At 51.4% G+C, this 24,333-nt stretch overlaps 1 protein-coding gene across 2 annotated transcripts in view; it reads right to left on the reverse strand.

The window, feature by feature from the left end:
- The window catches only part of Itpk1 (inositol-tetrakisphosphate 1-kinase), a 137,649-nt gene that overhangs the window by 14,961 nt on the left and 98,355 nt on the right, over window positions 1-24,333 (reverse strand). For both annotated transcript variants that reach the window (XM_029484710.2, XM_021179444.3), the window contains exons 5-7: window positions 7,814-7,912; window positions 7,296-7,336; window positions 3,675-3,840 (exon numbers count right to left, since the gene is read on the reverse strand). In XM_029484710.2, coding sequence (XP_029340570.1) covers window positions 3,675-3,840; window positions 7,296-7,336; window positions 7,814-7,912 — 306 coding nt within the window. The remainder of the gene's footprint in view (window positions 1-3,674; window positions 3,841-7,295; window positions 7,337-7,813; window positions 7,913-24,333) is intronic.

The raw sequence follows: 24,333 nt of genomic DNA on the forward strand, positions 1-24,333 counted from the left end.
CTGCAAGAATGTCTCTTGGTGGTACATGTGACACACCTGTTTATCACTGCTCTCGTTGCGTGGTCTCAGCTGGGACCAGTGTCAGGATGGGACTGTCCCAAACCACCTGGTCTCAGCCAGGGAAGAAGGTTCATAGTGGAGGGCTGAAGACGCTGTAACCAGCCCTAAAGGGATGATGGCAGGAAGTCCTGGCAACAGAGCCTTTTGGGGCCTCAAGGAAGGCTCTGCTTGCTCAGCTGGAGCTGGCGGATGCTTAGGATAGCTCTTTCCTCTCAGGCAGAGACAAGCCTCACCGGGGAATCTAGTATCCAAGAACCCCCTAGGGAGACTGAGCTATGCTCTTTCTGAACTCCTAAGCCTGATAAACAGCTTCGGTGAAGTAGCTGGATATAAAATTAACTCAAACAAATCAATGGCCTTTCTCTACACAAAGAATAAACAGGCTGAGAAAGAAATTAGGGAAACAACACCCTTCTCAATAGTCACAAATAATATAAAATATCTTGGCGTGACTCTAACTAAGGAAGTGAAAGATCTGTATAATAAAAACTTCAAGTCTCTGAAGAAAGAAATTATAGAAGATCTCAGAAGATGGAAAGATCTCCCATGCTCATGGATTGGCAGGATCAACATTGTAAAAATGGCTATCTTGCCAAAAGCAATCTACAGATTCAATGCAATCCCCATCAAAATTCCAACTCAATTCTTCAACGAATTAGAAAGTGCAATCTGCAAATTCATCTGGAATAACAAAAAACCTAGGATAGCAAAAACTCTACTCAAGGATAAAAGAACCTCTGGTGGAATTACCATGCCGGACCTAAAGCTCTACTACAGAGCAATTGTGATAAAAACTGCATGGTACTGGTATAGTGACAGACAAATAGACCAATGGAATAGAATTGAAGACCCAGAAATGAACCCACACACCTATGGTCACTTGATCTTCGACAAGGGAGCTAAAAACATCCAGTGGAAGAAAGACAGCATTTTCAACAAATGGTGCTGGCACAACTGGTTGTTAACATGTAGAAGAATGCGAATCGATCCATTCCTATCTCCTTGTACTAAGGTCAAGTCTAAGTGGATCAAGGAACTTCACATAAAACCAGAGACACTGAAACTTATAGAGGAGAAAGTGGGGAAAAGCCTTGAAGATATGGGCACAGGGGAAAAATTCCTGAATAGAACAGTAATGGCTTGTGCTGTAAGATCGAGAATTGACAAGTGGGACCTCATGAAACTCCAAAGCTTCTGCAAGGCTAAAGACACCATCAATAAGACAAAAAAACCACCAACAGATTGGGAAAGGATCTTCACCTATCCTAAATCAGATAAGGGACTAATATCCAATATATATAAAGAACTCAAGAAGGTGGACTCCAGAAAGTCAAATAACCCCATTAAAAAATGGGGCTCAGAACTGAACAAAGAATTCTCACCTGAGGAATACCGAATGGCAGAGAAGCACCTGAAAAAATGTTCAACATCCTTAATCATCAGGGAAATGCAAATCAAAACAACCCTGAGATTCCACCTCACACCAGTCAGAATGGCTAAGATCAAAAATTCAGGTGACAGCAGATGCTGGCGAGGATGTGGAGAAAGAGGAACACTCCTCCATTGTTGGTGGGATTGCAAGCTTGTACAACCACTCTGGAAATCAGTCTGGCGGTTCCTCAGAAAATTGGACATAGTACTACCGGAGGATCCAGCAATACCTCTCCTGGGCATATATCCAGAAGATGTCCCAACCGGTAAAAAGGACACATGCTCCACTATGTTCATAGCAGCCCTATTTATAATAGCCAGAAGCTGGAAAGAACCCAGATGTCCCTCAACAGAGGAATGGATACAGAAATTATGGTACATTTACACAATGGAGTACTACTCAGCTATTAAAAAGAATGAATTTATGAAATTCCTAGCCAAATGGATGGACCTGGAGGGCATCATCTTGAGTGAAGTAACACAATCACAAAAGAACTCACACCATATGTATTCATTGGTAAGTGGATATTAGCCCAAAACTTAGGATACCCAAGATATAAGATACAATTTGATAAACGCATGAAACTCAAGAAGAAGGAAGACCAAAGTGTGGACACTGTGCACCTTCTTAGAATTGGGAACAAAACACCCAGGGAAGGAGTTACAGAGACAAAGTTCGTAGCTGTGATGAAAGGATGGACCATTTAGAGACTGCTGTATCCAGGGATCCGTCCCATAATCAGCTTCTAAACGCTGACACCATTGCATACACTAGCAAGATTTTGCTGAAAGGACCCAAATATAGCTGTCTCTTGTGAGACGATGCCGGGGCCTAGCAAACACAGGAGTGGATGTTCACAGTCAGCTATTGGATGTATCACAGGGCTCCCAATGGAGAAGCTAGAGAAAGTACCCAAGGAGCTAAAGGGATCTGCAACCCTATTGTTGGAACAACATGATGTACTAACCAGAACCCTGGAGCTCTTGTCTCTAGCTGCATATGTATCGAAAGATGGCCTAGTCGGCCATCAATGGAAAGAGAGGCCCATTGGACTTGCAAACTTTATATGCCCCAATATAGGGGAATGCCAGGGCCAAAAGAATGGGAATGGGTGGGTAGGGAAGTGGGGGGCGCTATGGGGGACTTTTGGGATAGTATTGGAAATGTAATTGAGGAAAATATGTAATAAAAATATAAAAAAAAAAAAAAAAATAAAGGCATGGCTGTGACCCACAAAGTTCTGGAACTTGCCTAAGAGGGGCCTTCAGGATTGCTAGAACATTCTTTTGAGCAGCTCCAGTGTCAGCACATCTTTCACTGGCCCCACACAGCTGATGTCCAGCATGGATGGAAGGGCGAGCATGAGAGGGAGAGGCTGACCCCTGAGAGCCTTCTCCAAGACCCTCAGGGACAAGGAGTCATGTAAACACTCTACCACAGGACAGCTCAGAGACACTAGGGCCCCGCCCATCAGTTCAGGGGAAGTTCACTGAGGCATGGGTGGCAGGGGTGAGTGATTACGCCCACTGGGACTTGCCTGAGGTGCTCCACGGGGATCTTTGTGACTAGGTAGCTACAGCCTGCTACGGAAGCCCTGGCACACCTTGACAACGGTGGAGGCTTCAGGTAATTCAGACTGGGGTCCCCTTTTAGCAAACCGGACACACTAGGCAAGGGTGGCATGCAATGCGGTGGGTCAGCCGTCATCTCCCTCCTTCATGTCCCACACTGGGCTGGCCACACCCACTCTGGCACACTCCTCCTGGGCACCATCGTTGGGTGGGGCCAAGGGACCTTCCTGGGAATAAGAAGCTTCTAGAAATTTCCTGGAGTCAGCGGCAGCTCTGAGGGATGGAGCCCCACGGTGCCTACGGCACAGGGTCTCTCGGTGACCCTTCAGGATCCTTCTTTTGTCATCTATCTCTCTATCTCTCTATCTCTCTATCTCTCTATCTCTCTATCTCTCTATCTCTCTATCTCTCTATCTATCTATCTATCTATCTATCTATCTATCTATCTATCTATCTATTTATCTATATCATACGACTCTTTCAACCCAGGCCACCTCTCACTAACCCAGAAATAACAAGGAAGACCAGGAGACAGACACCAGGTATCCATTTTGGCTCTGCCGCAGGGTTTGGCACAGAGTGACACAATCAGGAGCAGCAGATTGGATTACCTGATGTGCCCGCAGAGAAGTTCTTGAGTGAGGGTCTCTGGACCACTGTGTAGGACTCGCCCACCACAAACACCTTGTACAGGACAGCATTGTGGTTGATGAAGTTCTGGACCACACAGGGAGGCTGGATGGCATTCAGGCCCTCTTGGTTGAACACAATAGCCATCTGGGGAGACAAAGACCAAAGGCTGCATCAGAGTCCATCAGCTGCCAATCTCCAACACGGTGGCTGGTCACCTTCCTGGGCGACCCCCACGATGACCTCTCCCTGGCCCTGTGGCGAAGAGCTGGTGCCCAAGACAGATGGAGGTGAGCATCCTCCAAGGGGGATGTGAAGGGCTCCTCCAAGGGGTGCGAGGCTGCTCTCCAGAGGGCCCCTCTAATACCCTCAGGGACAATGAGTCCCTCTTTGAGGACCCCCAAAGAGTTTCGAGGCAGAGCGAGTGGGACAGGGTGCAGGAACATCCGTGAACTTGGTAGCTGTGCTGTTTGTGTTGGGAAACCTTGAATTTACTGGGTCTGTCACATAAAGCTGAGCAGGCTGTGAACTCCAGAGCTCCCGAGATCATGCGTCACTGCAATCCTGGGGAACAGGGATCCCTAGGTTGGGCGCTACTCATTGCTTATAACACCTGGAGGCTCTTCCACAAAGACCCAAAACGGAGGAGACTCCCGCCAGCCAGGAGTAGGAGGCCTTTGGTCAGAGTCGCCTCTTGTTATAACTTTACTGCAAGCACTAGGCGCCCAGGGGCCATCCTTACAGTGCCTGAGATGGACACACTGCCACACCTTTACAGATAAGGAAACTGAGGCCCCATATGCTTCAGTGAGCGATCTGCAGGAGAGTGAGGCTGGGTTGGAATTGGGTCTGCCTGGCACCTTGACATGCCCTATCACAGTCACATGATACTCAGCCAACTCGAATACAACTTTGTCCGAGCCTCAAGCTCCTCTAGGGACCAACATGCTGAAGGAGGCTCTGATGGGGGCTGAGTGTGGTGGAGAAGACACCTGGGTCCTCTTCTACTCCATCACAAGCTGGGTATGGAGTCTGGCATGACCGGCCCTGAGGATGATGGGACCAGGGGGTTGCCCCAGCTTACCTGAAGTAGTGGCTTGAGCAACATCACTCACTACATGGCCAAGAGAGAGCCCAGGCACATTCCGGGGTCACTAAGCAAGGCTAATGGTCCTGGAAAGATGGCCACCTGACCAACTGTCACCCTTAGGTCAGCCACTACAGAACCACAGTGTGCCTGAAGCCCAATTGGGCAGGATAGAAGCCAGAATCCAAGCCATGTGGAAACACCAGTGTGTGCCAGGCCGGGAGTGAGGTGTGAACAGATGTCCTCTCAACCTTCTTACAAGAATGAGGCAACAGTGTGGGAAGCAGCTAAGAACACAGATGCTGTAGACTGGGCAGACTGAAGCCCCTGGTGCTAGGACACACTACCCAGCACAGGCCAGCTAAGCCCCACTCTTCTTGCTACAACCAAGTATCTACTAGCAAGTGTAGGTAGATGGGGCTTTGATAAATTGTGTTATGTAGCTTCTGTAAGTGGGGAGAGAGGGAGGGAGGGAGAGAAGAAGGACTGACTGCCCTGTAGAGCTCATGTGTGTGCACTGGGTTCTAGGTCCATAGAAGCAAACAGTCTAGTGAGGGCTGATGATGGAGCTGGGGAAGGCAGAGGCATGGATCACCAGGCTGGGATACACGAGGACCCCGGGAGAAGTTCCCTCTTTGCAGCTTCATTTCCATCCTCCCTGAACTCGATGCCACTGGATATCCCTGTAAAGTAGGAGGCACTGGTCCCCCACCCTGCCCACTCTACATAAGATAGTCTCTGGTGACAAACTTCCTGTCTCCCCCGGCCTGTCCTCCAGACCTCAGAATGCAATGGGTCTTCATGTGCCCAAGGATGGCTGTGGACTAGGAGAGTGCCTGGCGCTGAGATAGCAACAGAGGACGGACATGCACGCGTGTGTGCTTGCATGCGTGTGTGCTTCTGCACATACCTGAATGCCAGAAGGCCTCCCTGGGGGGTGATGACCTCACCTAGGGGTTGACTGTCAGTGACTCAGCAGTGCCCTAATCTGATGGAATCCTAAATTCCATTCTTGGAGCAGCTGTGGGCCAGGCTCTGTGGCAAGCTACACAGCAACTCCCTCACCCCATAACTGTCAAATTCCCAGCGATTAAAAAGTGGGCAGATGATCAGAGAGGCATAGCAACTGGAGGTGCATGTCAGGCAATGCATAACAGTGCCAGTAGTGCCGGCTGGCTGTGTGCTATCCGGAGGCTGGGTTCCCCTCTGCCACGGAGGAGCTATTCGGTGGTGACGGGAAGGGCGCTGCAGCTGCTCTGGAGTCTGCCTGCTTCCTGCCTGGCTTACTCGGGAAAGCACCTTGGGGTGCTGCTACAGCTGGGAACCCAAGCAGCCAGGATACCCCCACATGGCTCTTGACATTAGCAGACAGCTGTCCTTGCAGCTGATGATGGCTTCCCATGGCAGGGCCACCCCCTGGCACAGACTGTCCCCTGGTGTTCTGACACTGTTTATAGACATTTCCCCGTAAACATCTGCCAGGAGATGAAAATGACCTAGATCTGGAAAAAGTCATGGTGTCTGGGCTTCCATTTTTAGTCTTCTCTCGGGGAGCACTTCTGCCACTATGGTTATCAGGAAGGCTTTCCCCATGGGGCGACTTAGGTCACCCTGGAGAATGTGGGACCTTGCTAAGAAAACTACAGGGACCTAAGGGTGGGTGGTCTGCATAGCCACTGCCCCTCTTGCCTCTAAGTCCTTACATGCTTACTGTCCCCACACCCCCAAAGTGTCTCTCCAGACACTCTGTACTGACATCAGGGCAAGATTCCTGTACACTCAGAGACAGAGGCACCCAGCCATGCAGAAGGAAGGGTCTCAGCACACTGGAGGTGTGGGCTCTCTCCTCAAATCTCCTCTGAACCGGTAGGACTGATATATTCCTCTCAAATGCCTCTTCGGGAGTCCAGCCAGCACCTATCACTGATGGACCCGAGACCAGGAAACCAAGGACACACCAATTTGGTGTGCTTTCTGTTGGCTCTGCTACAAACTGCCTATGTGTGTCTACCAAACACATACATGGAGGCCTTTACCCCAGTGGGATGGCATCTGTAGGTGTAAGGCTTGGATGAGGTCTCCAGGATGGGTCTCTCTTGAGAGCCCTCGTGAGGGTACACTATTTCCTCTCAGACGTGCAAAGCGAGTTGTGAGGATGTACCAAGAGGGTGGCCTGCGGTATGCTCTTACCAGAAGCAGCTCGTGGCCCTCTGAGCTGCAAGATGCTATGTGTGCCCAGCAGGCAGCTTGCACAGCATCCCGGGCAGACTGAGCCAGGCTCCCAAGGTGAGGGAAGGCAGCCTTCAGAGTAGGGACAGGAAGTTAGGTGAAGTGGGAGACAGGACAGAGCCACAGTGGTTCTTCTGCTGAGCTATACCCCGAGGTGTGGCTACTCAGAGCAGGACAGCGAGCAGCAGCAGCAGGCGTGGCTCTAGCAACAGAACTGAGCAAGGGCCCAGAGAGAGAGATGGGCAGACATGGGGATGATGCATGGATAGGAAAATCTTCCACTCACCTCATGAGAGTTGGTTCCATGAGCCACTCTGGTTTTGCAAACTGAGAGAGAGAGAGAGATAGAGAGAGGTTAGCGGGCCTGGTAACCACATGGCCAGACAAGGGGAACTGGGACCCTCTGGATAGGAACCCCACCCCCTGCCCCTGTCTAAGTATCAAGCAAACCCAGCCTTGCTTAGATACTGATATTGGGTAAGATCCGGGACTTTCAGGGTTGTGAGGAACTCTCACAAAGGCACAAAGAGCCGGTGGGGACTAGGACTAAGGAGAAGACAGTCGCTGGCAGGCATTGAGTACTGTCTGTCCTCAGAGCGACACAGACAGACGCCTCCAGGTCAGGTAGGAAGAGTCCCTTCAGCAAAGACCCTCTCAAGGTATGGGCAGAGGTGGGGACCCAGGGCTGTACACTCTTCTTGGCGTTCGGGGCCTTCAATTGCTTCAAGGGAGCTCAAATCTACAGGGCCCTGTAAGGTCCTCCCACAGTAGCGATGTCCACGCCGGAGCCCGCGGTGTACATACTGAAGGGGAAGGCCAGGCCATTCTGCTCCAGCAGCCTCATGGTGTCCTCCCCACACAGGCTCGTGAGCTCCATGAAAGGCGGCGAGCAGATTCTGTCATCTAGGGCAGGGGAAGTTGGGTCAGCACACTGGCCAGAGTCACCTTCTATACCTACCCCCACAGCTCCCAACCCCACAACCCTGCGTGCATGCGTGCATGCGTGCACAATAAGCCAGGCATGGTTGTTCACATTTTCCATGACTGTTTCCGTCAATATAAAAATTCCTGCTGTTTCGGTTGTGAGCCTAGCCTTTAACGGCTGAACCATCTCTCCAGCCCTCTGTCAGCATAAAATTCTCATACGCTAACTGGAAAATGTGAGGTGCACTGAAAACCTCCACGGTTTTACAGCTATAATTACTAAATACTTAGTCTTTGAGTCTCTGTTTACACACGGAGAGCTATCAAATAGGATACCGCTTGGTACGCTTGTCACCTCCTTAACTCGGTACCCCCACCCTCAGCCTGCTCCCACTCTGTATCTTGGTTTCATGACAATGTCATGTGGTTAGATCTGAGCACAGGCTGCACCATGCTATGCCCCTCCACTATAGTCTGCAGAGTCACCCTCTAACCCCTCATAGAGGCATCTGGCACCCACCTCAGCCTCCTAATCTCTAAGCCCCCCGCCCCCCTTGTCCACGACAGGCTCCAGGCCTGCTGCACCCACTGGTTTCAGAAGGTATGACTGTCTCCTCCAGTGCTCGCCAATGGATCCTTTCTTTCCTTTTTTTATAAATTATTGTATAGCTGAGTGTGGTGGTGCACACCTTTAGACCCAGCACATGGAAGGCAGAGGCAGGCAGATCTCTGTGAGTTTGAGGCCAGCCTGGTCTACAGAGTGAGTTCTAGGACAGCCAGGGTTACCCTGAGAAACCATGTCTTGAAAAATCAAAACATAAAATAAAATGAAACAAAATAATAATTTGATTTGTGTGTTTGGAATGGGGCATGCGTGAAGGTCAAAGGACAGCTTGCCAGACTTAGTTCCCTCCTTCCACCACGTGGGTTGTGGGGATTGAACTCAGGTCTTCAGTCTTGGTGGCAGGCACCTTTTCCTGCTGAGCCATCTCTCTGCCCTCCTGCCATGGGTTCTAACACTGTTGGATATGGGGCAAGGCCATGGAAACCGACTTGCTCTACACATACTTCCTTATACTTCTGCTGCTAAACAAGGTCAGGACAAAGGGGATTATCGGTGGAAAGCAAATGTATTTTGAATCCCCAATAATTAGTTTTTTGTTGCTTCTTGTCATGGTCCCCATGGCTAAGATGACGGTGTGCTTCCAGGAGGTGAGACCACCCTGTACTGGGCACAGATACCTGGAAAGGCTGAGTGTTAGTGGGGGTAGGGGTAGCCTGCTACTCACAGACTTGGAAACCAAGCCCAGAGTAGGCCAGCAGGCTCTATTGTCTCATGAGCACATTAAATCAAGACCCAGCCTCACCTTCCTCACGGAAAACTACAAACACAACAGAACATATTAAGATGCTTAATCTCCCTTCTCAGCTCATTCTCCTTAGGCAAAGTCCAAACTCCAAGTAGGCACAATAGTTTGGGGTTGCATTCCTTGGGGACCCTGGGAGGGGGCTGGAAGCCAGCATCTGTAGACTGCTGCAATTGCTCATGTGCCTCAACCTGTGGCACCCAGCGTCCAGTTGTATAGATCCAACAGAAGCTCGGGATCACGCACCGCCCCAAGTCCCATGGGGTTGGGAAGACCGGATCCTTCTGTACAGCTGTAAGCCTTTATTCAAATGGAGGCCTAGGTCTGCACTCCACCCTGAGCCAGAAAGGCCCAGCAGGTGACCAGCAGGCCTTCCTTCCACAGTTGTCTATGGAAGGAGGATTCGGGCGGTACAAGAGTCTTTGTGCTGCAGAGTGCAGACCCTGCAGTCAGGGGGTGTGATGCTCACACCTGAATAATCTGGAGGACTCTGCAGACAGAGAGCAGGAGCCTTAAGGTAGGAGGCACCTGGCCTAGCATCCGTCCACTCACACCTCTGGCCCAGGGCTTGGCCCAGCCCTCCTCTTTCAGGAAGACCCAAGCTGCTGAGATCCTACAAGGCCATGTCCTGTAAAAGTGACCAGACTTCCCAGTCAGGAGACTAGCATGACCTGAGTTTGGCTTCTGAGATCTCAGCATCTTTCCTGCTGTGGCCCACTCAGGCTTTTTACACAGCACCTTGGATACATCTCAATACACTCTTGTTCTGTGCCAGACACAGTTCCACACACTCACCCTCACACTGCCCTCCCAAGGAAGTAACCCCATCTCCCATTTACAAACGGGGCGTGGGGTGGGGGGACAGCAAGAAAGGCGAAGCTCTTTGCACGGAGCTCTCCAGTGGGCAAGCCATGCAGTTGGGAAGCTGCACTAGGCAGCTTGTTTGACTCAAGCCCGTGCTTCTCACCACAACTGCCTTGGTAGCAGTATCCTTGGGGAGGGTGGCTGACTCACACACAACTGGACAAAGTACAGAGAGTGAGTGCCAGTGGAATGCTCGGCCACAAATGGGACACTGATGTCACCCCCAACCCCCAGACCACTGAGGAAGAACAGGGAGGACGACTGTCAAAGCCAGAGGTTGGGAGGCCCGAGGTAAACAGCGTCTTCAGGACATGACGGACCACTGCACTCATGGACTTGACGCAGCTGTGGGAGCCTGAACAAGGCCTGCGTGAGATCGGGCTAGTCAACACGCAAGACTGGAGGGGCGGAGGCTCACAAGAAGCAGCCCTTAACTAAGGAGCTACGGGCAGCAGATGGCTTCTGGGGGAAGGAAACACCAGGGGTGGCCAAGGGTTGGTCACCATATCAGAGGACTGACCCCACACCCACGAGCAGCAAAAAACCCGGAACTCTGAGTTATTTTAAAAGAGAGAGGTGACATGAAGTGGGACAGGTGGATGGGGATGGGTCTGTGGGGAGTCAAGAGAGGAGTAGAGGATGAAGATGATCAAAACGTATTGTAAGAAGTCTCAAAAGAAGCACCCATGAAGAGCCTAATCCAGGGTGTCCTGAACAGCACGATCCCCCCGTCCCTCGCCCAGTCTGTGATGAGCCTCCCAAGACAGCTAGCTGTGCGTGCGTGCGTGCGTGCGTGCGTGCGTGCGTGCGTGCGTGCGTGCGTGTGTGTGTGTGTCTGTAAACCACCAAGGCAATTCTTCCTATCCCAGAGCTCCTCACCAATCCAGACCCACAGGCTGTATCCCCTATAGTTATCCACAGCCCAAAGGAGGAACAATTCGCCCGTTTTAAATTGTGTGCCTTGCCGAAGCACTGGGGTTTCTGGCCAGCCACTGCAGTGGGGTCTGAACCTGAACTACCCCTGTGTCCAGCACCCATGCTGCACACAGTCAGGAACCGACTGGGTTATCAGGTCAGCTGTCATGTCCTAAAGCACTTTTCTTACTTAAAACAGGGATACGTTGGGGGTGAGTTGGTATACACCTACCTGTCTTAAAGAACCTAAGGCAGGAAGATTAGGAGTTCAAGGCTGCCTGGGCTACGTGGTGAAAACCTAACTTGTAAAAGGGGGGAGGGGGGCGGGAAGGGGTGGTAGGTGCTTGAAATGACCGAAATGGGTAAGAAGTCTTGCCAGCAAGCCTGCTTCTCACAAGCTGTCTTCTGACCTCCACATGTGCATTGTGGCATGTTTGCATGCCCCCTACACACATGCATCCATACCCATGAAATATTTCAAAAGGGTCAGCGGCTATTAGATTGTAGTCTCTTGTTACAAGGGTTCTAATCACCACATAATTATGATTTATCCATCACTGTATGTAATTTATAAATTACATTTTTGTGGTACTGAGGACTGAACCTGGGGACTCACAAATGCTTCGTGCTCTGCCACTGAGCCATATATCCCCAGTCCCGTGTTAGAATTCACTGTAGGTATGTGTGACTAGGGAAAACCACAGTAAACACAGCATCCAGCAGTGCCTGAGGTTTCAACCACCTCCTGGGGTATCAGAATGTATCTTCTTGGATCAGGGGTAGGGTGGCGGGAGGTGAAACCACGCCATCATCTCAATATATGTTTATAAAAGCATTTGAGGGGCTAGAGAGATGGTCTGGGAAGAGGCACGGACTGCCCTTGAGGAGGGCCAGGGTGCAGTAAGTACATAGTTGCTTACAACCATTTTCAACTCCAGTTCTAGGCAATCCAACGCCTCTCTGATCGCCACAGGCACCAGGCATGCATGAGGTACAAAGACATATACACAGGCAAAATGCTCACACACATTAAAAAACAACAACAACAACAAACCCAACAACTTCAGGTGTTTCTCCCCACCCCCATTGGACCTGAGGTGAGAGCAGAAAAGGGTGAGAGCCCATCTCTTCCCAGAGGTGTCTGGGAAGAGCACAGACACTTCCAGAGAACAGGCAACATCCAGCACTGGGCAGACCAGACCCCTGCTTTCCAACTCTCAAGTATGTAAGAGAGCCTAGAGAGTAAGAGGGGCCAAGAAAGAAGGACATGCCTGCCTACTGATGTCCCAGTTCCTTTATACTAATTTGGAGATGGCTACCCACACTCTGAACTGCAGACCTCTGGCTGCCTACCCTATGCCAACCCTGGGAAGGGAGGGGGTCACTGGGACCCCAGTTCCCTGCTCTGGCTCCTGTCGCCAGAGTCATTCCAGTATACCTGTGAAATCACAGTGGACTAAAAACCCATTACCGCTCGCATTTTGGGTTCATCCACCACTAGGAAAAGGATAGCCTCTGCTAGATTTGAGAGCCTGGGATACAGCAGCAGATAAAACAGAGGTCAGGTATGCTGGTGAGACCTGGAAGGAAACAAGGCACCCGAGGGGAGTGCTGAGGTGGGGTGTGCATGCGGCCAGCCTGAGCACGAGGGGGAGCCGAGCATGAGGGGGAGCCGGCTGTGGCCAGTCCAGACGGTGAATACTGGACCACCTTGCTGAGAGGGATGGAGGATGGGATGAAGTCCTGCAGCATCAGGGCAGGAGCTCTGGCGGGCCAGGACCTCAGTTCCCAAAGCTGCCCGTGGGGATCGTCAGTGGAGGCTCCCGTGGCTCAGCCATGGGAAGCGCAGGGTGGCCTCACCAGCAGGGACAGGATAAAGGAATTTTGGGTAAGCCTGGGCTGGGAGCCGGAGCGGCTATTTCTGGCTCTTGGAGGAAGGGTACTGTTGTTGCTTTATCTGTCATCTTATTTTTGGAAGGGAGTTGGGCTAAGCGGCTTTTTTTGGGTTGTCTTCCTCTGAGGGCTGAGAACCATCAACCCCTGAGAAACTGCGAGCCTCCCGGCTTCCCACTCTTCTACCTCACAACCAGCATGAGGCTGGGATCTCACACGGGAATGACCGCTGGCATCCAGGCCACACAAGAGTATCCTGTGCACTTTGCAGGTAACCACAGGGCAGGAGCTGAACCAACCGCTCACCAGCCGGAACCTTTGAAAAGGGACCGGATGAGCTAAGCTGGGTTGTCAGGAGTCTGGCGTGCAGCCAGGGCCCAGCGGAGGAGACACGCGGAGGAGCAGACATGTTCTGAGTCACAGCCATTCCCTGGTCCATGTCCGGGCTCTTACTGGCTTTTCTCAGTCTATTTCTGTTCCCATCTTCACCGTTTTATTTTTTAATAAATGAATCTCCCTTTTTCTTCTCTGCTTTTACAGAACACCGGTGCCCTATGACCTTGTATCCCTGGTTGCTTGACTGCTGAAATTTCCCCCCAACATGTGGTGACTGTGCTCCATCACGGGGAGGGTGGGGTGGGTGGTCCAGGGGAATGGTCATTTCTCTGGTTCTTCCACACTGTGTCCCCAAAGGATGGAAGCACTACACTGCAGCACCAGCAATGAATGGCCGTGCCGTTATGAAAGGACAGGATGAGGAGTGTGGTGAGGAATATCCTATCTCTCTCTAAGATAGTTCACCAGGCCTGACTCAGGGTGAGGCTGGGACAGGTAGCCTTCTGGGGCTAGAGTCCTGCTCAGTAGTCTGGAGTGACAATACATGTTCGGGAGCCACAGCACAGCTGCAGGAAGGGAAAATATGCTGTGACATGGATGACACGAAGCTAACCACTCTGGGGTAGTCCTGGGTCCTCCTCTGACCTGTTAGAGCCTAGCCAAGTGGCCTGGTGGTCTGTCCTCATCCTTCTCTCTAGTGGGGAGGAGGCACACTAGGCTGTCAGGCCAGAAGTCAGGCTAGGAGAGAACCAGCAGCTCCTATTCCCAGTCACCAGAACTCCCAGCCTACTCCCAGGAGAGATGGGCAGCCAAGGTGTAGCAGCCCAGGCTAGAACTCCCTGTTCAGACTTTCAATTCTAATTATACTCTGGATAGACCAGGGAGGGCTCCACAGGAGACCACATGTGACCAGGCCTAGTAACCATGTCCGTTCTGGTCTATACAGACTCTGCCTGCTCAGTCGGAGCTGGGTAACTCCCTAGACTTCCCAGAGCTTGGGTTTCACAGAGTTCAGCACAACAGGCCATGCCTGTGGCTGCACCCAAGCAGGCTGGCGAGCACACGAATGAGCAACGCACCAGACTACACTCCCACCTTCCCTGCTCTGAGGGGGGAATCCACAGGAAAAGTGGGTTCCCACAGGCTCGGTGGTGTGACAGCCAGGGTCTGTCAGAACTGGGTGTAGCTTTGCCATCTCTTTCTCCCAAGGTCCCTGAAGTATGGTAGGAAATGGTTTCATTCAAAGGGGGCCATGAGGGAGGGGGACGATGAGGGAGGGGCCCATGGTATTGCCAGCACATGACAGTAAGACACAGGATCAAGGTTCTCCCTGACTCCTCTGAAAACAAGCATTGACATAGAACCAGATCTTAGGTCCTCCTCTCTGTGTGTGCTGGAGCCTAGGGACTCCTTCCTGGCCTGGGGAACCCTTGCTTGTCACTCAAGCCAATTCTCTTGCCTGGATGGCCTTGCCGGGCACCCCTTTCTGTTCACACGGAAGGAGAACCCTGCTGTTGTGCTTGCCCTAACCAAATGACACACCCCACTGTCCGACTTGGCTAGGCTCTAACAGGTCAGAGGAGGACCCAGGACACCCAGGTCTGCATCCCAGTTCCACCCCTCATGATCAGCTCATTTGAAACTTTACTTCCTGTGCCTCAGTTTCCCTAAAATGAGGTCAAGACAAAATCAGTACCTGCTCCTCCGCCCCAGCGTGGAGAGAACCGATTTAAATTATGAAAGAATTTAAATTACAAAAGGGACACAGATTCACCTCTTGCCATCTTTGCTTTAAACTCTGTTTGGTAAGAGATAAACTGTTAAAGGTATGGAACCTAGTCTACAACCTGGCTTGCAGGGCCTGTTGCCTCAGTGGGAGCTGAAGAGGCGCCCTAGTTCAAGTCCTGATAAGAACATACCAAGAACTGGTTGTAGTGTCATTGTGTGCGTGTGTGTTGTACCCATACACACACGGTGCACGGGGTGGCTACCCATACACACACGGTGCACGGGGTGGCGAAGGGGCAGTCCTCGTGCCTTCCTCAATCAGTTTCCATCTTTTTTTTTTTTTTTTTTTTGAAACAGGGTCTCTCTTTGAACCTGATTTGCCAGCTCTGTCTCTACTTCCTGCCCCAAGTACTGGAGTTAAGGCTGCACACTGCTGTGTCTGCTCTGATGTGGGTGCTAGGAGTCTGAACTTGGGTCCTCATGCCTCTGGAGCACACTGAGCCACCTCCCCAGCCCTGGCTGTTCTGGCACTGTCAGCCCAGGCTGCTGCGGGTCAAGCCATCAGCGGGAGTGAGCCATGTTGGAGATGCTCAGCAGAAAGGATCAAATGCTGACTACACACCATAGTGCAGGGACAGGGTACAAGCTCAGCACTGACTTCTCTGTAGCTCGGGGCCAGGAGAGTGTGGAGAAGAAGCCATCTCTGGGACGAAGATCCCCCAAAGTAAAATGTGACAGTAGTGATGAGCATTGCCTGAGGAGGCCTCAGAGCCAATCCTGTCACTATCATCTGTGCCTCTAGCCAGGTCACCACATTTCTCTCTCTTATCTGATCTCCCTCATCTGCAGATGGAACAATTTTACACCATGTACCTCTTGGACTGCTAAAGGAACATACGAGGCTACACTCATGCAGGGCCTTTGGAAAAGTTCAAGAGGGCAAGGTAGCCCTGTTCCAATGTGATAGCACCCTCTAGAGGGCACCTGGAATGCCCCAGCCTCAGCTCACTCACACAGTATCATTTAGGCCTGCTCTCCTAGGACATCAGACAAGGCAGCCCCCCCCCCCCGAGGTCCCAGTACTGGGACTGCATCCCAGTTGCCCCTAGGTGTTCCTGGAATTCACAATCAGGAAATTGCTCCCCAAGCCTGTCACACATAACCCGTCTTCTCTCCCCAGTGTTCTACCCCAAATCTGTGGCTCCCTGGCATCTCACAAGTCTCAGCACTGCCTTGCTACCCTAGGTTTCCATCACTGGAGACCTCAGCTCACTTCTCAAGCTCTCCCGACACTGAAGTAGCTCACACTAAAGGGCTGTGCTCAGTTCCTGAAGCTCACGTGGAAGCCTCAGTCCTCTCAGCTCGGGGCTGTACAAGAGAGGGTCTCTTTAATGAGGTATCCAGGTAAAACGAGGTCATCAGGGTTGGCTATGGTATAAAAGAGCCGATGTCCTTGTGAGAGGCGTTTAGAGCTGAGCCTGGTGGCACAAGTCCACAATCCCAGCTACTCAGGGGGTTAAGGCAGAGGGATTACAAGCTCAGCAGACCCTGCCTGAAAATAATAATAATAATAATAATAATAATAATAATAAAAAGAGCTGAGGCGCCAAATGTTAAGAGTACATGCTATCTTGAAAACTATCTACTATACATGCAGTCACTGTAAGTCCTAAGAGGGCAACTGGCTGGGGTCATTTGGAGTCAGTAAGGGATGCAGGGAGCATTCCACAGTGGCCACAGCTGGCGCTCTGCTCCCTAGGGGTTCAGAGGCCTTCTGTCCCATCACCCTCCCTACAGACAGCAATATCCCAACTTGGCAGCCTGGCTACAGGTAAGGTATCATGGGAGGATGCTATGCAAATGAGGGCACAGGGCTGGAGGAGATCAACATCCGGGTGTGGGGCTGACATGGCCTGAGGAAGCACACTAGAGTCAGCCTCCTGAGAGGTTTTCCTCCGGACCAGGCTGGTGACCTGTCTCTGTTTCCTGGAGCCAAGCAGCTATTCCCACCCGGAATGTTCAGAGCCCAGAAGTGAAGGAGCCAGACACAGGCTGGGACAGGGCCAGACATTCCTGAACCCTGACCAGCTGCTGTAAATGTGGATTAGCTCAGTGGCAGCTGTCCCCACTGATTTACAGCCCCTCCAGACCCTAGCGGGGCTAACCCGGACTCTCAGGTTCAACTCCCAAACTGCAGTCGTCCCTGTGTTTCCAAGACACATAAAACATAACGCCTGCAGTGCTCTCTCCACAGGATGTGTCCAGGAAGCAGAGATAGATGTTAGCTTGGCCCCAGCACAAAGACGATGCTTGCACTGGAGAAACTGTTTTTAAAACAGTTTCCTCCATTCCAAGGGGATTCTAAATAGTCAATAAGAAATAGAGTAACAACCTTTTTTTTCTCAACCCAAGAGAAGGGTAAGTCCCATGAGGATTTATTGGAGCAGAAACACAAGTGGGCAGTAACTGCAGTCAGAGACACCGGACCTGTCTAGTCACAGTGCTAAGATGGGCTGGGTACCCTCTCCCCCAGACAGGGCCGCCGTGATTAGACATGAACTACTCAAGGGTAAAACGGCAAGATCTGCCTGTGTGAGCATGCTGGGAATCTTCAAGCAAGACATCCCACCTCTGGGGGAAAAATTTGTATAGAAATATACAGAAACATAGTTTACACAACTATAGCAACAAAACAAACTCCACCCCCCCCAAGTCCAAACAAAACTAAGTAACACTACGCACCCAAATAGTCAAATGAATGATGACTGACTGGTTCAAATACTGAATATGATATTGTTAGGACACCCCCCCTTGTTTTTGTGCCTGACTCGGACACAGGGTGACAGATATGAAGGGGGTGCGGTTGTAGCAGTAGACGTACGGGAGTATAATCCAACTTCTTATTTTTAGAAGTGTATGTGGATTTCACACATCCCTTCAAAGAATGAGAAGATTCCCGAAGGAAGATTAGCAGCTGATTTTGAAGACTTGAGTCAGATATAGCTAGAGAGATGGCTCCGAGGTTAAGGGCACTGGCTGCTCTTCTAGAGGACTCAGGTTTGATTCCCAGCACCCACATGGCGGTTTGCAACCATCAGTAACTCCATTCCTAGGAGACGGAGTGCCCTCTACTGGCTTCCAAGGGTACTGCATTCATATAGTGCACAGACTTACATACAGGCCAAACACCCAACATACATAAAAGAAATGAACTGATTAAAACCCATAGAAGTCAGCCTGGAATTTAAATGTCCTGGGTAGAGCAGATCTTTTGCTAGAAGCCCCATGAAGTGGCAGGTGTGGGCATGGGGGGTATGGGTGTATACATGGGGGTTATGGGGTGTATACATGGGGGTTTTGGGGGTGTATACAGTGTCACAGCTGACTAGAGTAAGAACGACTGTATTTTATTGATTTTATTGAGGCACTTGGAATTGATTCTGTTTTCCATCTATGAAATCGAGATGTGTCTCATAATGGGGCAAATCACTTATCACTTATTGGAATATGAAGTACCAGTGTATTTTATGATTCAAAAAAATCCATGCCACCATAGACTAATAATGTACGTTCGTGTAGCTATCAAGGCTCTGAGAAGTGCTACATCAGAGTAAAGCCACAAGCCAACATATCTGACACTTTCCCCTTTCCTCTGTTGGGGCTCCACGATGTACCAAGTAGATTAGAGGGGTGCAGCGCTGGAATCTGATGAGACAACTTGGCAGGTTTCGCAGCAGCTGAACACCTTAGGACGGCCAGGCTGGGTGGTAGGGGGTGGGGAGACTGGACCTTCATCATCATGCAAATGAACTGCTTCTTTCAGTGGCCCTGAATTCTCCAGCCCCTCCATCTTCTTAACCAAAACTTCTTTCCTGGCTAGTCTGTCAGTATTCATATTTAACATCTTTCAACTTAGCTTTTCTGTTCCTGAGTCTCACTGTAATTGTCTCCCTTCTCCTGCAGAGCCACAGCCCCGAACACAGAACACAGAGAGGACACAACCAAACTTTGGTTTCCGCTGGACCTAGGTTCAAGTGGGAGCTGCTGAGGCCAGTAACCCTCAGGCGGGCCTAGAGGCCTGAAAAGGTTGGGCCTGAGGGGTGGCAGTGGCCAGCCTGGGGCTATGCTCCCAGGTGATCTGCCCGCAGTGTGCTCTGGCCTCAGGGCTAAAGTGCTGCTCTTTTAAAGTAATCTATGGCTGTACTTGCAAAGAGCAATCAGGATTATGTTCTAATAAGCATGGACACTGAAGACCTTCTCTGGTCACAGTCACCTCCTATACATAAAAGGCACCCACTCCTGGGAACACTGCCAGCTGGCAGGGCCCCGTAATGGCAGGGACCTGGGAATCATTAGTCATAAGCACCAGAGCCTCCCACCACAGCGCTATCCCTAAGAGTCACAGAGGTAGGCGGGCATGCAGGGGCCAGGGTACCCTGGGGGTTAGGAGCAACTCAGACCAGGCAGGTCCTATCCCAGACCTGCCTCTGGTCATCTTGGAACTCTGAGTCACCCGGCTCGATGTACTTGAGTGTCTTCATTTCTAACGTGGGCAAACCTTCCTCACAAAGTCATCTTGGGAAAAGAGCCACCACAGTGTCAGGCATACAAGTCGACTGCCTGGAGCACGGCTCAGGTGGTGAGGCTGAGTGGGCGGCGCTAGCTCTCCTAGGATGGATAGCTGCACCCTGACCTACAATCCCCGTCTCATCTTTAGAGAGCCATTTGTCCAGAGCTCTAAGCAACGTTCCTTTCTCTCCTCCTGGTGTCAAGATTACTCAATTTCAACCCTGCTTCCAAACCGCCTCCAAGATGAACCATGATTAATTTCCCATTAAAACCACAGGCAGGGAAGACTGCTTGCACTGTGCACACCCCTCCCTGGGGAGGCCTGTGTCTGGGACAGGCCATCTGGTCACCTCCCCAGATCGCGTGGGAGGTTACAGGAAAAGGAGGGCTGGAAAGCCAACCTCACCCTAAAGTCCTTAGAGCCCTAAAGAAGCCCTCTAGCCCTTGCCCTTGTCCCAAGACCCTTCCGAGCTGTTATCCCTGAGGACAAGGACACAAATCCATACCATTCAGTGACATTCGGATCCTCTCACATCTGGCTTCAGTCAGTTTGGGAACCGGCTAGAGTCATACCTTTAATTGCCTTGTCTGGCACAGCAGAACCAAGCCTTAATGTTGGGGCTTGTGTCTCTGGACCCCAGCCTTGTGAAGCACAGTGGGTTGTCCCTGTGAGAACTGGCCTTCAAATGAATGCCAATTATGGTTTGTCGTTAGGGGGTCTCCTCCCTACCTCTACAAGCCCTGCACCGGGATATGCCATGTTCCTGGGAGCTTCCATGTTTAGTCTGAACTAGGATGAGGCTCAGGGTTGCCTGTGCCTCGGCCTGAGGGGTGGGAGGTGGTAAATATAGGCACGGGTACAGGCATGCCACCAAGTGGCTATCTCCAAGAAGCAGCTATATGAATGAGTCCCAGGCCAGGCTCTGGGTGTGTCACACTGAAACCTCTTGGCCTCGTGCTCTTAAGCAGCTGTATTGAGGGAATTGCTGATGGGGTCAGGGGGCAAAGGGCATACCCCATACCAGCCAGAGGCCCAACAGCCCTTCCAAATGCCATTCATATGGAAAAGGCAGGTTTCCAAAGGAGGAGCTCGCATTTGGGGGATGACCAGAGAAAGGACTGGTGCCCCCTCACATTCTGTGCTAGCTCGTCTTCCCAGTGCTAACATCTAGCTTTCAGCTGGGCAAATAGCTACACAGAAAAAGGATTAATTTCCCAAGTCCTTGCAGCTCAGTATTCAGCTACTTCTGGCCACTGGGAGACATATCGCAGCTTCCTGACCCTAAAGGTTCAGCCACCACTGTGGACCTGCAGGGCCATGCTATCAAAGAACGAGGTCCCGAGAGCTGCCTGGGTACTCACTGCTACACAGCCAAGCTGCAAGGCCATCCTCTGGGCTTTTACAGAGGCCCAGGGAAGCCTTGTTTTACTCTGCTCATATAGCGACTTACATGCTGAGAGTCTGCGGCTGGCTGGTGTAAAGCAGAGAATGGGTCCTGCTTCCCTCCTGCTCCTGGGGGACAGGAGATCTAGAAATGTGGTGCTGAGACCACACAAGGCACTGACCACACAAAGATGCTCTGTGCTGACTCTGAGCCTGGGGCACCACTAAAGGGGAAGGGGGTTCTCCTAGAGGATGTTCTGCCTGGAGAGGATGGGGCATGTAATAAGCATGGATACTGGCCCAGGTGCCATGATATCTCTGGGGCCCCTTCCTTGTGAGCCAAGTGCCTAGAGTCCAGAGAAGCCAAGTGTCTCTGCAGTAGCCTCTCCCAGCTCGGGCTTCCCTGAAGGCTGGGTTCTCAGAGAAGGGAGGGGGCCTGGTACACACCTCAGCCTCCGGGTGCTGGCAGCTAGGAAAGGCTCACCAAGCCCCTTTTCTCTACACAAAAGCCCTGCCACTTGGATTGCTATAATTATCTGAGGGAATTTCAGGGGTAATTATGGTGGTGCACAGTACGCCTGAAAAGGGCTGTGTGCCTCCAAGAAAAATCAGGGTCTGAGGCATAGGCACATGAGTTCCCTTCCCAGGAAGGGCCCCTGCACCCGTGGAGGGGCTGGCACGGAAAGAGCAGGGAACCCACCAGGGGCCCTGCCGTGGAACTGCCCCATGTGCAGGAAAGGGTGCAGGAAGTTCCCGGCCCACTGCCCTCCTGGAAGAACACAAGCTGGCTTGTGCAGGCAATAAGGAAAATTCAGGGTGCAGCATTCAGAGGCTCCCCCCTCCCCTCAACACTTCCTGCCAGCCCAGAACCAATCCTGCTTTAGGGAACAGTCCGTGGTTCGTGTAAGCCCTGGCAGGCAAGGCCTGGAGACTGTGGCTATGGATCCAGCAGAATGGCTTCTGCCTGGCACCTTCCCTCCAGTAGCCTGTCCCCAGCCTCCATCCAGAGCCCGAGCTGGTGCCAGCCACTGTCAAAAGATCCAGAAGCTAGGTTCTCCTCACAGGACACTGGTTCAAGGCTGTTCAAGGCTGCTTCCAGCCACATCTATCCTGATCTGACAAGTGAGAATCTCAACTCACTTGCTCAAGCACAGAAACATTGTCTGCAAACAAAACCCAAGCCCCCACCTTACTCTCGGGCCTGACATTCTCCAAGTCCTTGCCTATCCCATCTGTCCACCCAGGCAGGTCATTTGCCAAAGGCAACCAGCAGGCAGGGAGCCCTCCTACATTTCCTCTGACTCTGAGTCACCTTGTGTCACCACCATCCCAGAAAAGCTGTGGGGCAGCTGTAGCATAGTGGTTCTCAACCCTCCTAATGCTGCCACCTTTTAATACAGCTCCTCACGCTGTGGCGATCCCCCCCCCCCATCATAAAATTTGTGTTGCTACTTCATAACGTTTGCTGCTGTTATGAATCATAATATAGATACCTGTGTTTACTGATGATCTTAGAAGACTCCTGTGAAAGGGTCGGCCAACCCCCAAAGGGGTCGTGACCCACAGGTTGAGAACCACCGCGGCAGTAAAACAGAGATTGGGCTTCCTGGCCAGCCTCAGAGCAGTTCTTGGCAGATGAACCCACTGCTGGTCCTTCTAGCATGTCACACAGAGGCTTGAGACCACCCCCTTTCATCTAAGATGGGGGACATTAGCAATGGATGCAAGAGAAACCAAAGGAACTACAAATCAGAAGTCCCCATGCCCCTTAGATGCCGTAAAGGCTCAAAAAAACAGAACACCGTCCTGTGGGCACAATAGGGAATGTCCCAGGTAGCACTCTTCTATGCCCAGGAATAGCAGGGTCCACCCGGGGTTTGGAAACCTGTTAGCTGACTAACCACTGGGTCCTCTCTGGAACAAGTTCCACGCACCTTAGTCTTCACTGCCTTGTAGGACCTGATTGTCTGAAATCACTGGCAGCTAGCGGGTTCCCTAACTCCTGTGCGGGCTGAGGCCAATGCACTGCCACCGCCCTGCTCCTTGATCATGAGTTGCATGCTCACACCAGGCCTGAGCTGCCCCTGAAATGCGTGTAAGAGCCCTGCTATCCCGCTCCTACATCTTCAGCAAGCTCAGAGACCTAATAAAGATGCTGCCTGGGCCCTGCAGCTATAGCAAGAACAGCTGTAAGCTTCTATTTCGGGGGACCCAGTAGGCCAAACCCTGTCCCATGTCTCTACAAATGAGATCCCCTTTATCCTAACTGGTGAGGGTGAGCCACATTACCTGCGTCTTCCATATACCCAGGTAGAATTAGGTAACAAGTCCAAGATCACACAGGCAGCTGGAGCCAGATTCCAATCCAGCCTCGACCTGTCTGCCTCCACTGTTTACATGGTGGCACCTTTCACAGACCCACACCCAAGGCTGTCACTTCTCACAGGCAGGCCTACAACATCAAATGAAGTGTGGACCTGCCATCCTCTTTCACCAGATGGCCCCTCTCTCATATTCAATGCTACTTGCTCTTTATGCCATCAGTGTTCAAAAAAATACCCTTTTCTCATCCAGAGTTTTGGACCCATCTCTGAAAGCAAATCAAGCCATTCTGACCCAAGGAAGAAGGTTGCTGGCTACCTGCCATTTTGTACCCTCCCACACATATGTAAGAAGGCGTCGCCCTGAGAGCTCATGATAACTGGTAAGATCAGGCAACAGGAACAAAGCCCCTAGGCCCCTCTATGACAAGCCTAGCCCAGCTCTTCCCCGGGAAGAGCTGTCTATTCCTTCGAGAGAATGGAAGACTCGCCAATGCTCCAGGTGGGACCCTGGATGTACAGTCCACCCATGGTCATGGTTTTAAAAGGAAAGCTTAGAGGCAGGGAGCTGAAGCTCCAGAACTGGAGGGCCTCTGGGACACCACAGTGCTGGCTACTTCTTAGAACTCTACTGTGGTTTGAATATAGTGTGTGTGTCTGTCTGTCCGTCCGTCCTCCAAAGGTCTGTGTGGTTGGAGGTTCCTAAGGCTATAGTGTAAATGACTGAATCATTTAAGCGGTGGAGGGTGTGTGTGTGTGTGATTCCTAATGCCACTGAGAGTCCCTGGTAGTTTTCACAAGGCAAGGGAGCTGTTATTATAAAGGAGGCAAGTTTCATTGCCCACAGGTCACCATCTGAGATGTGACCATTTGCTTGTTTTCATCTGTTCTCCTTCCAGCGTCACCCACCATGAGGGAATGCAGTCAAGGGACAGCTCTGCACTGTACTGTTTGGACTCTAGCCTTCAGAACTACGAGGTAATTAAACCTTCCTTTTATACACACAGCTGAGCTCAGGTATCT

The sequence above is a fragment of the Mus caroli genome, unplaced genomic scaffold (genome assembly GCF_978045245.1).
Source record: "Mus caroli unplaced genomic scaffold, Mus_caroli_1 scaffold_14, whole genome shotgun sequence".
Classification (NCBI taxonomy): Eukaryota; Metazoa; Chordata; class Mammalia; order Rodentia; family Muridae; genus Mus; species Mus caroli.